The sequence below is a fragment of the Schistocerca gregaria genome, chromosome 3, assembly GCF_023897955.1.
Source record: "Schistocerca gregaria isolate iqSchGreg1 chromosome 3, iqSchGreg1.2, whole genome shotgun sequence".
In the NCBI taxonomy this organism is placed as follows: domain Eukaryota; kingdom Metazoa; phylum Arthropoda; class Insecta; order Orthoptera; family Acrididae; genus Schistocerca; species Schistocerca gregaria.
The window spans coordinates 222,174,275-222,190,550 of record NC_064922.1 but is presented as its reverse complement, the minus strand read 5'-3'; the positions used below and the strand labels follow the sequence as shown (position 1 = coordinate 222,190,550).

The window sequence follows — 16,276 nt, the reverse complement described above, 5'->3', positions numbered from 1 at the left end:
AACGTGATGACTAAAATATAGTTGCCGTCAACTGAATTGAATGTAATTTTGTGAGTTTCTATTTATTGGTTGCAAAACCAGGCGCGCGAGAATTTCGATTGTTGTCGTGGAGCGGCCAAGATAAAACTTACTGAACTCATGGAATCTGTATAATGTTTTTTTTTTTTTAAAAAAAAAGAGCTTTAACGTAAATTAGTTATCTGTTGCAATACAAAAATGTTCTTACAACGAAATCACTCGCATTTACAGTTACTGTTAACACTGAAAAATAAATTAATACTTCGGCGCGTAATGGTCGACCAGAAGCTGCATCGGAAGATGAGCTTCTTGAAGCACAAATTACCGAAAAAATGCTTATTAAAAATAGTTAGCCACTGCGAGCATTTGAGGTGTCAACTATTACAAAGACATTCTTTTTTTGATAACAATAATTAGTTTATTTTAGCAGAATACAGAATAACGTAAATATGTGTAGCCTCTCAATGGCCGCCTTCCGTAACGTGAAACAAACCAGTGTGTGTATGAAAGTACCTCCTTCCTCCTCGGTCGTACGGTCGCGTCTCTTTTCGATCCTTTTCTATTTTCATAGACATCTTCTAAATAAAGATGTTACTCTTTAATTATTGCTGCATATCAGTTGTTTCAATAACATCAACTGTATCATTTGTACAAATTATATTTGTAAAATACGTTAACTACGGTTTACAACCAATAAAAATGTCAATATTTATGTGACGTACCGTCACACGTTGTTCATCTTTGCAGAACATAAGCTTTTAATGTTACTGTGCACTGGTCAGAAGAATATCATTCTGAAAGACAACGTTTCGTCCTCATCTGGGAAGGATATCTTGAATGTGGGCATAATAGTCAGAAATGCTGTTACGTTTGTGTATCCCCGTGTTCATCCTACTCGTAATAATGTGCACAACTCTACAGTTCTGTCTGGTAAAAGCAAGCAGTTCTTACTCGTTAACCATGTCAAGGTTAATGGATTCAATCATATCAATGACATACGTATCAAAACTGCCATACATTTAAAATACTCTGTATTGTGGTTACTACTTCCAGATCTACACTGATTATTACGCACGTTATTTGTACATTGTAGCAATCTTAAGCTATGTTTATGTGTATGCTACACCAAGAACATGTTCGGTCACTCTTCTGTTCCAGCTCACCCAAGAATTCGACTTTTTATCACTCAGGGAGGACTTCAGAGCTTCAATGAGGCATCATATTACGGCGTACCTCTCATCGGAATACCTTTTTTTGGTGACCAGGGGTACAATGTGGCCAAAATGGTCAGTGCAGGAATTGGAGTGAAACTGGATTTTAAGCTTATTACCAAAGAGTCTACCTTAGAAGCAGTGAGGACAGTTTTGGAAAATCCAAGGTAAGCCACAAAGAACATTCCATGACGGAACTTTCTCTTTTCTGATATAAATTATTGGCTCCTGTGGTGTGTGTACTGTAAGATCTTCTGTACACACACCATCACATTGCTTGACTTGTCGCTCTAACGAAGTAGGCGAATGTCAACAATATGTCTCGTGGTCTTATCGTGGCGTGTTTATCTTCTGCCGTTAGGTCAGACAATAGAAATGCCACTTGCACACTTAGAGTAGCAGATTGACGGTGACCGACTTTAAACAGAACTTGATTAATTTCCACACACATGTATGAAAATAATAACAAGAATAAAAATTACTTAACTTGGTTCTGGATGCCATTTACAATCTGAAGTTCCTTTGGTACTGGTACGTTAATCTTATTCTCACATATATCTCTGATACTTGACAAAAGTGTCTATACATTTTTCTTCATGGCTATGTACAGGAATATGGTAATCGTATTAGGCGCAGACTGACACTTGACTATAGACTGGTACAGACAAACGCAGACTGGTACAGGATAGTGCAGGAAAATGCAGACTCATACAGACTGGTACAGAGTAATCCAGAATGACTAATCGGAGGTCTGTACACCCTTTATAATACCTCGTGCGTTCATGTATCACTGTGCGAGTGTGATCCGAGAGGAGAAAAGGTTCTGCATTAGCAGCAATCTCGTTGGCTGCATTACATATTAATACGCTGATCGGCGGAAGCAGAATATGGTCCGTGTCTATGACAGCGCCATCTCGTATTGCAGAGACGGACGAGTGCTGTGCCTGAGCTGTTGTGCTTAGTGGGGCGCGCTCTAGTGGGAATGTTGTGTACGCGCTGACTACGCGGAACTATGTACACAACAGCTCCTTTTGCTGGGTGTACGAATGACACGAACACTTTGTAATCATGAAAACGTATAGCACACCAGTAAATGGACTATACCAATGAAATCAGAACTACATTTAAAGCAAATAACACAATGGAGTGTGAGGGTTGTGAACAGCATGTGCACCTGGATTAATAAGGGCACCAGTTGGATATGAATACAGCGTTCAGTGTTCCCATTATTCAATATGATGTCAAAAGATGTAGCAGCATCACACTGATGAGATCAGCAGACAATGTTTTGGGATTTCCCCTCCACACGCCCCCCCTCCCCCTCCTGTCATCATTCTTCACCCTCCATTCCCTTCCCCCTTACACATTTGGGAATTGGAGAGAAATGATCAGTCTGAGCTGCCAGTGTGGAAGGACATCGGGTGTTTCTTTTTCTTTATTTAAAGAACAGATGTTGTATCCTGTTGGAAAATTTTCCTGTGCCACCAGATATTGTTAGGAGAAACTTAGAGGACATTCCGAAACTGCACTGCGACACCTGATACTGTGAACAATGTAGCCCCATCCAAAACGTCCCTGGCAATTTGCAATAGTCGCAGCTTGTTTTGATATGAGACATCTGCTTTTTGACATATGGGTCAAAGACGTTCCTATAAACACTGGCTGCTTAGCAACATGTTTCCTGTCTTCCCGCCTCTGTTCTGTATGACGACAGTCATGAACGATATCAAAAATAAATGACATAATATAATAATATCATATCAACGGTCATTAGATTCATATTGTATTATTAGGCAACCAGTTTGGACGTTCCAGTCGTGAAATCTTCAGGCCTTTCGTGTGAGTGTCATGAAGAACCACGTGTGCATGTATAAGACAAGGCATGAATGCTTATATATGGTTCTGTAGATATCTGAATGTCAAGAGCATGTGTGGGCTTCAGACATGTGACATCAACTGTCAAATGAAAAATCATGACTTGTCTGAACCTGCAGACCTTGTTTCTCCCCAAGTAGAAGCAATCCTATTGGTTCCTTACCAAATTCAGGCCTCGCTTTTTCCCCTTTATAAGCATTCCTACAGGATCCCGCCAAATTAGCGGGCACAGATAGAACATGTGTAACTCCTACCCCATCCACACTCATTATTAGTTGGTCTAATCTGTGGTTGCAGCCGTGTGTATGTGTGTGTGTTTTAACCATCAGTCTGTGGTTACATTTTCTTGTATGCTTGTCACCGATATCTGTGGAAGCTTCGTAATGAAACGTACATGGACATCAAAGAGCATCAGTGGCAGTGACAGCAAACGTATGAGGCTGTCAGAGCAGGACTTGCCATGTAAGTGCATGCTTTATTTCACAGTATGAGTTCAGATTTCGTAGTTAAACCGAATTTTGAAGAATGTACCTATGAAATCGATGTGTTAACACAATACTTTTAGGATATTTTCACATGGTAGCCATCCCTACATCCTGGGTGTTGTTTTGGGCCTGAAACAGCATTTCCTTCTTCTTGTCCAAACCAATGTGCAATGCAAAGTGAGCTCACCGTGACGTACCTCCTTGCTCTTCCTCGCAGCTAGCTTTGTCGACTGGAAAGATTCAGTCATCATCGTGTAGCAGTAGTAGTAACATTGATCTTATGGCTAGCAGCAGCTTTTTTTTATATCTTACTAGTGAAAGACTCCGGATCAATAACTCAATGGTGCAGTTAAACTATGAGGTGACTGAGGATGCATTTGAGGAGCATCCCATTTCCTCACATACAGAATCCAGTAGAAGGCCACAGATATTCAAGTAGTGTTCTTAAAGCGCACCTCTCTGTTCTGCAAACAGAGCTCTATAAAACTGCGGTACTCTTCCATAAAGTGTAGCACTGTGCTACGTTGTTATCTCATGCATCCCGCCCAAAGAGAACTCTGACGTTGAAAAGACTGGTATTGCGTATATTTTGGGGAAAATGGCAAGGTATTCGGAGTACCTCAATCATTAAGTGGTGTCATGAATTCACCTAGAGTGCTACAGAGGCCAAGGTTTCGTAGACAGAAGATAGAAGCTCAGGTAAAGCACTAGGCTAAATACTACATCTCGACATCCAGACACATGTCTTTGGTTCGATAAATGTTTGGTCGAGCTATATCCCAATTCCTGAGGAGATAGTCTGTAAGCTGGCATGTATTAGTGTTCAAAATGTAAAAAGATGAGTTTTGTTTTATATGGTCAATTCTCGATTGCGAGAGGAATTACAAGAAAGAACCGCAGCGTATTACTTGACAAGGCAGAGATATTGACGTTCTTGAAGTTCCTTAACTTTGATGGTATCGAGTTCTCCATTAAGGTCCTGGACATTCCTAAATTTTAGGCTCAGAGTACTCAGATAACCGCTCATGTTTTTGCTCTGAAGGAGTGCAAATCAGATAACAGTAATGCTACAAACGAAATTTAGAGACGTCTTCATTATTCTGAATTAACCGGTCTAAAGCGAGATATTAGCAAACCATCTTGTGAATTGTTGAACGAAGAAACTGGTAGGCATTGTCATGCCGACAGAGGGAAACAGGTTCTGAAAGTTTATGACCATTGGATTCGGTCTCCTTTGTAGTGTTTACTGACATTGGTGCCTCCTTGCTCCTGCGACACCTTGTGATGGCGACGCTATAGCCTCACGTAGTTTACAGAAAATTATGTACCATGTGTGCATGTGTACCAGATTGTCTGTACGTATGATTCTAGCCTTAATCATCACAAAGCATTTGTCGCAGATAATCCAGTGGTTTGGCTGTTCACTGAGCTCGAAAAATTTTCATGGGAGGTTGATAAGCTTCACAGCAGCAATGTTCTGAAGTACAAGTAGCGGGAGACTGATGATCTGTATAATAGTGCGGTTGACTTTAATATTTGAAAGTTCTGTGGTCCTGCTCACAACGCATGTAACCTGAAGTATGGCATACCACGACACATATTCGTTTCCTTTCACAATTTCAGTGGGTATGTATCTCACTTTCTTGTTGAACTCTTGGCTGAATTTGTTGTGGGGGATGATGAGGTTGATGTCCTGCCTGAAAGTGTAGAAAAATATATTTAATTCTCTAAACGAGTGACCCCAAGAATTACCCTCCACTTCCTAGACTCGCTTCGTTTTACGCAAACACCACTCCATAAACTTGCTGAAACACTGCATCAGGACGCCAAGTTTCAGGTCGTACGAGGAAGTGGGTTTTCCCATACAGGTGACAGGACTGCTTGGAAAAACTCGAGGAAACCAGACTATCTGACATAGCTGCATTCACCAGTAATCTTACAGGCAATGCATATTGCGTGCAGAGTATAAGCATGCATGGAGTTCAACATCTTAATTTTGGGGAGTATTCCGATCTTTAACTTGACAGAGAAGAGCGGTTACTTGCTGATGTTTTTGAGAACTGTTGGAGTGTATGCATGTCATATACCCTAAATCCTGCCTTTTGTTACACAGCGCCTTGATTGTCTTGGGTCGCTATGCTCCAGGAAACGAAAGTCAACATCGAACTATTGATCTGCCAATGGCTGCGAATGGCGAGGTTCGATGACTGTCTGAAGAATACGTCGGATTAGTTGAAAAAGTAGTTTGGGGCTAATTCTGGTGTACGGTATGTTGTGGAAGCAGAACGCAAATACACTATTAGTTTGCATGATGTACACAGCCATTTGGCGCTATGTCCAAAGCAAGTAGTTGCATGAGGAGGCTATATCCCCAAATTGATGACAATGCTATATTCTTAACTATTGTGGCCTCTAACAGTGTCTCATCTTAGGGACAAAGCTGACTAGAATCACCCACACTATACGTTCAAGCAATCACCAGGTTTTTCAATTTTATAATAATGCAATTTTCAACAAGACAATATAGAATTTGAGTTAACACTACGAAAGTCGTGTGAGAACGAAATGGAACGGGTGTTATGTCATAAGGAAGTGTATCGTCAAGAAAAATTTCAAATGGAACACAATCATGAAAAGAACATTGTTGCCATACAGATAACGAAGGTCACATTACAGTTCATGAAGTCTATCTATGTGGCTATGTACATGTGAGATGTGTCCTAAGCCCACATGTGCCGATTTCATTATGAGTTTGCGGAAGCCTATTTCACTGATTCTGAGTTACTAGTTATTTTAAATGGATACAGGTAGCTTCGTTTATTGGATGAATTTCTGTGATCCATATGAAGTAATGATTGGCCAGGCCAATTCCACTGACACGTATTCATATGTGGCCAATAATCTTTATAGTAGTGTTCAACAGAAAAAGACGTTTATTGGCCTTATGAAAGGCGAGACAAAGGGGTTGCCATCTGTGGAATTTGTCGCATTTAGATTGAAGACGTGGTCATATCGCACATTGGGACATGTTTATCATACGTAATACATATCTCAGTCAGTACTCGGATATGATTGTGAGAAGAACGTCGCGTAGGATCAAGAAAAGCGTAGTGGTACATGATGGTATTTGATAATGACAGGATCGTCATTAGCAGTGTGTTTCATAAATTTGCGATATTGCTGCTCGCATTGTTCATGACCCTATTACTGTCACGTAAATGTGAAACCATTGTTAATTAGGCCGTATTAAACGATATGCAGTAGTTATTATTTGTGACTAACGACGGTGTAAACAACTAAGCTAATAGATTACCGCAATCGCGTTTTACCGATGATGGAATGCAGAGGGACAGAAGTCGTGAGTTAATAAAATGTGATTTTTAACCGTAACAGACAGCAGCTAAAAATTGCAGTCATCGAAAGGTGTCATTCACAGATACCACAGACATCAACATGTCCTTAGTTTTGCTCATTCACACTACGCAGGATCTCAGCAACCCAACGCGCGTAGCACCTGAGAGGAAAGACGTGCGATCGATCGTGCAGAAACACACGCTCACGTTACGCAATCTGAATTGGGAAATTGGCTCTTTTACTAGAACTTAAGTACAAACATGGACATTGTGATGAGGTCTCTCACACGTTGGTCAGAACAAATACACTCCTGGAAATTGAAATAAGAACACCGTGAATTCATTGTCCCAGGAAGGGGAAACTTTATTGACACATTCCTGGGGTCAGATACATCACATGATCACACTGACAGAACCACAGGCACATAGACACAGGCAACAGAGCATGCACGTTGTCAGCACTAGTACAGTGCATATCCACCTTTCGCAGCAATGCAGGCTGCTATTCTCCCATGCAGACAATCGTAGAGATGCTGGATGTAGTCCAGTGGAACGGCTTGCAATGCCATTTCCACCTGGCGCCTCAGTTGGACCAGCGTTCGTGCTGGACGTGCAGACCGCGTGAGACGACGCTTCATCCAGTCCCAAACATGCTCAATGGGGGACAGATCCGGAGATCTTGCTGGCCAGGGTAGTTGACTTACTCCTAGAGCACGTTGGGTGGCACGGGATACATGCGGACGTGCATTGTCCTATTGGAACAGCAAGTTCCCTTGCCAGTCTAGGAATGGTAGAACGATGGGTTCGATGACGGTTTGGATGTACCGTGCACTATTCAGTGTCCCCTCGACGATCACCAGAGGTGTACGGCCAGTGTAGGAGATCGCTCCCGACACCATGATGCCGGGTGTTGGCCCTGTGTGCCTCGGTCGTATGCAGTTCTGATTGTGGCGCTCATCTGCACGGCGCCAAACACGCATACGACCATCATTGGCACCAAGGCAGAAGCGACTCTCATCGCTGAAGACGACACGTCTCCATTCCTCCCTCCATTCACGCCTGTCGCGACACCACTGGAGGCGGGCTGCACGATGTTGGGGCGTGAGCGGAAGACGGCCTAACGGTGTGCGGGACCGTAGCCCAGCTTCATGGAGACGGTTGCGAATGGTCCTCGCCGATACCCCAGGAGCAACAGTGTCCCTAATTGCTGGGAAGTGGCGGTGCGGTCCCCTACGGCACTGCGTAGGATCCTACGGTCTTGGCGTGCATCCGTGCGTCGCTGCGGTCCGGTCTCAGGTCGACGGGCACGTGCACCTTCCGCCGACCACTGGCGACAACATCGATGTACTGTGGAGACCTCACGCCCCACGTGTTGAGCAATTCGGCGGTACGTTCACCCGGCATCCGCATGCCCACTATACGCCCTCGCTCAAAGTCCGTCAACTGCACATACGGTTCACGTCCACGCTGTCGCGGCATGCTACCAGTGTTAAAGACTGCGATGGAGATCCGTATGCCACGGCAAACTGGCTGACACTGACGGCGGCGGTGCACAAATGCTGCGCTGCTAGCGCCATTCGACGGCCAACACCGCGGTTCCTGGTGTGTCCGCTGTCCCGTGCGTGTGATCATTGCTTGTACAGCCCTCTCGCAGTGTCCGGAGCAAGTATGGTGGGTCTGACACACCGGTGTCAATGTGTTCTTTTTTCCATTTCCAGGAGTGTAGTATCGGCTTTCCTTACGCGTCAGCACAAGAAGGCGCGCACACAACATTGAACACATATGAATAAAGGTTTTGCGCGTTGAAGCATGATGGCCGTACGGGGTGTGGATAAAAATATGGAAACATAAAAAATCGCAACACATTACCGTGCATGATAAGGTGTAGGAAAACTGTTGACTTTGGAAACACATTCAAGGCGGCTTGGGATAGTTAAATACAGATCAAATACCGATTCCTTGTAAACCCAAGGAATCGTATACAACACTTCCTGTAAAATAGTTGTAAGTTCAGGTAACAGCTATGGAGGTGTACAGCGATTCCTCAATCTTCTCTTCCAAGAGGACCACAAAGTCTCAATAATATTGAGATCTAGTGAATGTGTAGCCAAGGCATGATCCTACAACTCGTCCTCATGCTTACAAAACCGGTCTAGGACTATGCGAGTTGTGTTTACGAAACCCTGTCGTTTTGGAACGCACCATCATGACTGAGGAACACAGGATGCACCTGATCAGCCGAAATCTTCACTCAGTCCTGGGCTGTAATGTGACCTTGCAGAGTAATCATGGAGGCCACGGATGCCTGCACGCAAGACTCACCCAACTAAATGACATTCGTCTACTGCTCCACAGTCTCGGTTTTATAACTTCAGCACCAAGTTTTCCTTTTACAGGCATTTTTGTTACTAATAGTGGTCTTACAATTCCTGCTCGCCGTACAGTTCCCTGCTTATTGAGCTCCATTCGTGTTATTTTGGTACTGACATAGCTCACTAGTGACACCTTCAGCTCTGCACTGACCTTTACAGCTATCTTAGTTTCCTCCCTCCTCTTTACCGACCATCTGCGATGCTCACTCAAAACGAACTTTCGTCCACGTTGTGGCTTTCTGGACGATGTTTTCGCCGTTCCCCTCGTGGTGTATAAACTTCCGAGGCTGTGGCACTTGAGAAGCCAAACACTTAAGCTTGGTAGCACCAACCATAAGAGCACTAACAAGTTGCCCATGTTACACACACCACTTTCAGAATACTTCTGTGACCCCGACTGACCCTAGTAACGTATTGAGGAGACTGCACAGGTGCGACAAACCCGCAGGCTAAGCTAGCGTCTGATTTTATGTTCGAGCGTTCATTTGTCTTTATGTTTCCCTATTTTTTGACCAGTCCCTGCAACTGCCTGTCGAGCTTCCGGGCAGAATGGATGTTGTCAGAGTACATTAGTTGTCGTCAAACACGTGCAGTACGTGATGTTAGGTGTCAGGGGTATCCAACATTGTCAACTCAGATTTCGATAGGCACCAATGTGGACAGCAGCCTTTACATTTCGGTACACAATCTTCCAAGTCTCCGATACATCATATTTCAACAACATAATGCTGCACCACTTGTTACCCTAAGATTCTCATCTTCAGAATCTTTTCGATAGCTGTCCTGTCCAGTTCCCTCTTACATCGTAATTATCTATCCCTCCTGGATGTGCAATATTAATGACCAGCTGTGTATTCTTCTTCTAAATGACCGATTTGAAAGAAAATAGTCACCATAATTTCTCCAGTGACCCAGGACTTATTTATTTCATTGTAAGCTCAGTTAGCAACCATTAATGTTTATCTGTTAGATTATGACAGTTACGAACCACAAATGTTTATCAATTAGGTTACGAATTTCGATTAGCAACGACTATCATCAGATCCAAAAATAGCCATACAGAAGTAGCTTCACATAAAATGCTTCCGAATTACAAAAAAAAAAAAAAAAATACATAATCAAAGAGCATTCTAAACATACATCGCAACAATTTTATTCCTGACTAAATGCAATCTGCTACATAATTTGTGTCGTTTTGTACGCACGGGACCGGCAACATATGGTCGTGCATTATCCTGCTCATTACATAGTTCGGCATAAAATTAATATGTTTAATTGAATTAATAAATCATATTATCAAACTCTTTGGTGTTACCACAACTTACTTGTCAGTAATCCCATTTGTTCAGGAAATGCGTAACATGTGAGGCGCCTAGTTGCTTCCCCTGCACTGAGTTAAATGCCTAGAGTTCAGTTAATTTTGAAAGCCATACGTCTTCTGAAGATGTCTCCTACGCAGACAGCAGCAAGTAGGTTCTAGATCCGTTGTCTTAAGACTGTAATAAACGGTTGACGCGAACTCATGTTACGTAAATAACAGATTGGTTCATTTTTTGGGGATGTGACTTGTATATATTGCAGAAGGAATTGATAACTGCAAGTTACAAACATTATTCACTGCTTTTAAACAAGTTACAAGTTACAGATATATTTACAAATTTTATCTTGTGACCCATCTAACTCATTACATGTTGCGGATTCCTAGAGTGTTCTAGACTCAATATTCCTGTAAAAAATTAAGATTTGACAAACGGCACCAGACATTTGTCAACTATGTCTCCCACCCCCGATGTAAATAATACTTTACTGAATTTGAAAAAAAATGATCTATAGCAGCGTCAGACACACATTTGTAAGGCAGTGCCAGTACTTCGCTTGGGAGCCTAGTCTAGGCAGAGTTCTGTAGACATGCGAAGAGTTTATCTGCCTTCTCGTTTAGTTTTTATTTTTAGCTTCACATGTCATTATCACTATCAAAATAACCTGGTGGTAGATTGCTATTCACAGCCACCTATTCCATAATGTTTAACAAGTTTAATGCACAGTTATTAAAATGTTGACGAAAGAAAGTTAGTATTTTGACGCGCAGCCTTCCTACATATCAGTCATCCACAATCCTAGTAATCTTTACCACGAAAAAGGTACCATATGCTATTATTGCCTCACACCACTGGTAACGTCATGTGCATAATGCAGCTAGCCCTACTGCTATAAGGAAGGAATCTTGAAGCTATACATGATGGCTACTGAGGCCAGAATTATCGCAAGAGCCGTACAGGCCTCGTCAAAACTACGGACATCATTACACCATACATGTTCACACTACGTAGAAACGAAGTATGTTGCCGTACAGCGACGAGTGGTATTTCTACATTCTGGCATTATGTGAAATGACACGCAGCAGCGACATCTAGAGAGTTCAGTGGAATTTTAACTTCTCCTTCTTTCAGGCATATTTCTAGTTGTTTTGTTGTGGTTCTCATTTATTGAAAACAGTGGAGTACAACTTGGACTGGTATATTATGTTCCTGATATTTGCCTTCTTCTTAATTGTTGTTCGATGTACTTTTGAATGTCGGATTTTGCTTCAGTATATTTTAGGTGCTAGTGTTCTCGATCAAGCTGTATTATTGTATGTATTCCCCAAGTAGTGTTGCATTATTATTACATTGTTTCTTGTCTACCATCGTTATAAAGTGGTAAAATTCAAACATCAAGACTATTTTATTTTGTGCTTCATTGTGTTTTTGCATTTTGACAAAATTTATGTATTACTTCAAAATCTGTTCGTTCGTTACACATTTCCTCTGTACACCTTTTCCACCACCCTCTCTTTATCTACTCCTGCCACTCCTTCTGCCCTCTGTCCAACGACTCTTCAGCCTCTTTCTGTTCATCTGCCGCTAACCCTCTCTATGACCATCTGCTCATATCCCCTCTGCCTGGCCATTCTCCTTCGGTTAATCTGCTCCTTCTGTCTCCTTCTTTCCCATCTCCTCCTGTCTCTTCTGCCTCATCCTCACTCTCTTTACCTCCTCAACCACATCTCTCTCCATCTCTTTCTCCCTTTATCCATTTAGTCCTAGCATCACTCTATGTCCATCTCTTCTTCGCTTACTCCTTCCATCTCATTCTCCCCATCTCTCTTCATATCCTCCTATTTCAATCCTCTGTCCACATCCTCCTACCCTTCTTTTCGTATACCTCCTCATCTTCGCTTCATCTGTCCATTTCCGCCTCCCCCTCACTCTTCTTGTTCTTCTTGTTCACATCTATGTCTTTTTTCACTCTCTCTCTATCCATCTCTTCCTTCCACCATTTCTCTCTACGTTATCACCCAGAGAGGTGGTATGCTGGCTTTAAGCCCAACGATATTTTTTACAGATAAGAAATAGTATGCGTACCAAGTTTGGTTGAGGAGTTTTCTACCACTGGCTTTGTAATTCATACATTTCCCACGTATTTGTACACATATTTCACCTTTCTCTGTAGCGAATTACGAACTGTAGTTTTGTTTTCACACAGTTGAAAATTTGCCCGTCATAGCTCCGAGACGTTTTGTCCTATAATCACAGAACTTCATAGTTATATACTTGGGCATATGGGGATACTGACTGCGAAATTTGTTGCAAACAGGTAAAAACTTTAAACGTACCAATTGCGCATGATTGGACAATTTTTTACGTTTCGCATTATTTACAACGTCATATGTCTCATAATATTACGTTGTAGATACATTCAGTGTCATATGTACACTACTGGCCATTAAAATTGCTACACCAAGAAGAAATCCACTTGATGTACTGGTATTCATTGGACAAATATATTATACTATGACTGACACGTGATTAGATTTTAACGCAATTTGGGTGCATAGATCCTGCGAAATCAGTCACCAGAACAACCACCTCTGGCCGTAATTACGGCCTTGATACGCCTGGGCATTGAGTCAAACAGAGCTTGGATGTCGTGTACAGGTAGAGCTGCCCTTGCTGCTTCAACACGATACCACAGTTCATCAAGAGTAGTGACTGGCGTATTGTGACGAGCCAGTTGCTCGGCCACCATTGACCAGATGTTGTCAATTGGTGAGAAACCTGGAGAATATGCTGGCAAGGGCAGCAGTTGAACATTTTCTGTATCCAGAAAGGTCCGTACAGGACCTGCAACATGCGGTCGTGCATTATCCTGCTAAAATGTAGTGTTTGGCAGGGATCGAATGAAGGGTAGGGCCACGGGTGGTAACACATCTGAAATGTAACGTCCACTGTTCGAAGTGCCGTCAATGTGAACAAGAGGTGACCGAGACGTGTAACCAATGGCACCCCACGCCTTCACGCCTGGGGACACGCCAATATGGCCTTGACGAATACATGCTTCCAATGTGAGATCACCGCGATGTCGCTAAACACGGATGTGACCATCATGATGCTGTAAACAGAAACTGGATTCATCCAAAAAATGACGTTTTGCCATCCGTGCACCAAGGTTCGTCGTTGAGTATACCACTGCAGACGCTCCTGTCTGTGATGCAGCGTCAAGGGTAACCTCAGCCGTGCTCTTCGAACTGATAGTCCATGTTGCTCCAAAAGTCGTTCAACTGTTCGTGCAGATGGTTGTTGTCTTGCAAACGTCCCCATCTGTTGACTCAGGGATCGAGACGTGTCTGCACGATCCGTTACAGGCATGCGGATAAGATGCCTGTCATCTCAACTGCTAGTGATACAGGCCGTAGGGATCCAGCACGGTGTTCCGTATTACCCTCCTGAACCCAATGATTCCATATTCTGCTGACAGTCATTCGATCTCTACCAACAAGAGCAGCAATGTCGGGATACGATAGACCGCAATCACGATAGGCTACAATCCGACGGAACCGTGATGGAACGAATTCCTCCTCCTTACACGAGGCATCACAACAACGTTGCACCAGGCAACGCCGGACAACTTCTGTCTGTGTATGACAAATCGGCTGGAAACTTTCCTCATGTCCGCACGTTGTAGGTGTCACCACTGGCGCCAACCTTGTGTGAATGCTCTGAAATGCTAATCATTAGCATATCACAGCATCTTCTTCCTGTCGGTTCAATTTCGCGTCCGTAGCAAATAATCTTCATGGTGTAGCAATTTTAATGGCCAGTAGTGTATAATATTGATGAAAGAATGTTAGCAGCCTCTCTGTATATCAGTCATACTGATACTCCACAATACTGTTGATCTTTCCCAAGAAAAGGTTCCTCACACCATTGTTTATGTCATGTGCATAATGCAGCTACTCGTACTGCTCTGAGGAGAGACTCTTGGAGCTAGGTATGAAGGCTACTAAGGCCAAAATTATCTCAAGTGCCAAACAAGCTTCGTCAAGAAATTATAGATACTGAGTACTATGGTTATTATTACACCATAAAAGTTGAGACTGCAGGGAAATGAAGTATGCTGCCCTGCCGCGATGAGTGACGCTTGTACACTCTGGCATTATCTGAAATAACCAGCAGCAGCGGCATCTAGCGTGGTCAGTGAAATTTTAATCACTCCTTGTTTCAGGTATTTTTCTCGTTGATTTTGTTGTTGTGCCAGCTTTCATAGGTAGCAATTGTTTCCACATAGTAAGTGTTGCATACACCATGCTCGGCTGTTATAGGTCCAGTGGTCTAGGAGGGCATGTGGAACATTCATCCATACATACATACATCTATTCAACACGTGTGGATTGGTGTGCATATGTCTGGAGAACTTGCCTGTGTACAATTTCCATTTCCTGTTGCAGCTACCGCGAGAACATGAAGCGCTTTTCCGCCATCTACCGGGAGCACCAGTCGACGTCACTGGACAACGCGCTGTGGTGGGTGGAGTACGTGATCCGCCACAGAGGCGCCCCGCACCTGCAGCCCGCGGCCCTCGACCTCCACTGGTGGCAGCTGCTGCTGCTCGACGTCATCGGCTTCGTCGTCGCGGCAGCGGCGGCGGTCATGTTTGTCCTCTACAAGCTGACGCGCCGACTGCTGGCACTCATCTGCAGGCCCAGCAAACTGAAGAAACAGTGACGCTGCTACCAGCGGACTGATGGACTCGTCTCGCAGTACTTAACATGTATTTTGTGTCAATCTGGCGCTCTCTCCGAGTTTTACTCGTACTGTGAAACAAACGACGCTCCAGAGGAGTGAGCTGTGGAGTAGCAGGTCATTGTGACTTTCACGATGCATGCAAAATGTAAGACTCAGGTGTTGGTGCACCATATGAATGAACTAGCGCAGAATACGCAAGGGAGTTTGGAACCATCTCTAAGAGACTGTCCCCTGTAATGAATGTGCACAGCATACCTGAATGCGTGGTTCATCCAGCTGGAAACTACTACGAGGAAAATGCTCGATGTGTCCAGTTCCTGTTACCGTTCTTCTAGTCTACATCATTTTTATTATACATTAGTTCCAGCACTCAATGTTACGTGATAAAAGAGTACAGCTCTGCCCATAGCTGGAGTTGAGTGTATCTCCACTTAAAGCATTCGTATCATCACTGCAGCAGTACTATAACACATTTGTGGTAGGAACATCATCTCTCATCTGTGCATGTCTGAAATGTTTTGGGTTTATTTATCAACGTATAATTTCATTTCTGCTTCGTTAAAATATTATCTTTATTTGTAACTCCTTGTTTCAATCATCACATAGGCACCAAAATTAATATTGTACTGCTTACGGAAGCGAGTAAGACAGAAAGAATGTGTGATTTTATTCTGTTTGTGTGCATTATGTCGTAACATTAACACATGTATAATAACTACATTTACCATGACATTACTGTAGAAGAGTCTGGCTTCCTCATTCGTTACACTGTTGCTCTTACACTCACAGTATGTAAAACAGTTAACACGAAGAAAAAGTTTGGTGTAGTTCCACAGAAATCAGTTTTCATATGAGTAGAAGGCTTCCTCAAATATTTTCGTTACATTTACGCATTTA

At 43.0% G+C, this 16,276-nt stretch overlaps 1 protein-coding gene across 1 annotated transcript in view; it reads left to right on the top strand.

Moving 5' to 3' along the window:
* LOC126355141 (UDP-glucosyltransferase 2-like) overlaps positions 1-16,048 on the top strand; it is a 67,198-nt gene extending 51,150 nt beyond the window's left edge. The window contains exons 6-7 of the mRNA XM_050005328.1: positions 1,177-1,396; positions 15,082-16,048. Of these exons, the coding sequence (XP_049861285.1) occupies positions 1,177-1,396; positions 15,082-15,358 (497 nt within the window). The 3' untranslated portion in view covers positions 15,359-16,048. The remainder of the gene's footprint in view (positions 1-1,176; positions 1,397-15,081) is intronic.
* Positions 16,049-16,276: the final 228 nt, after the last annotated feature.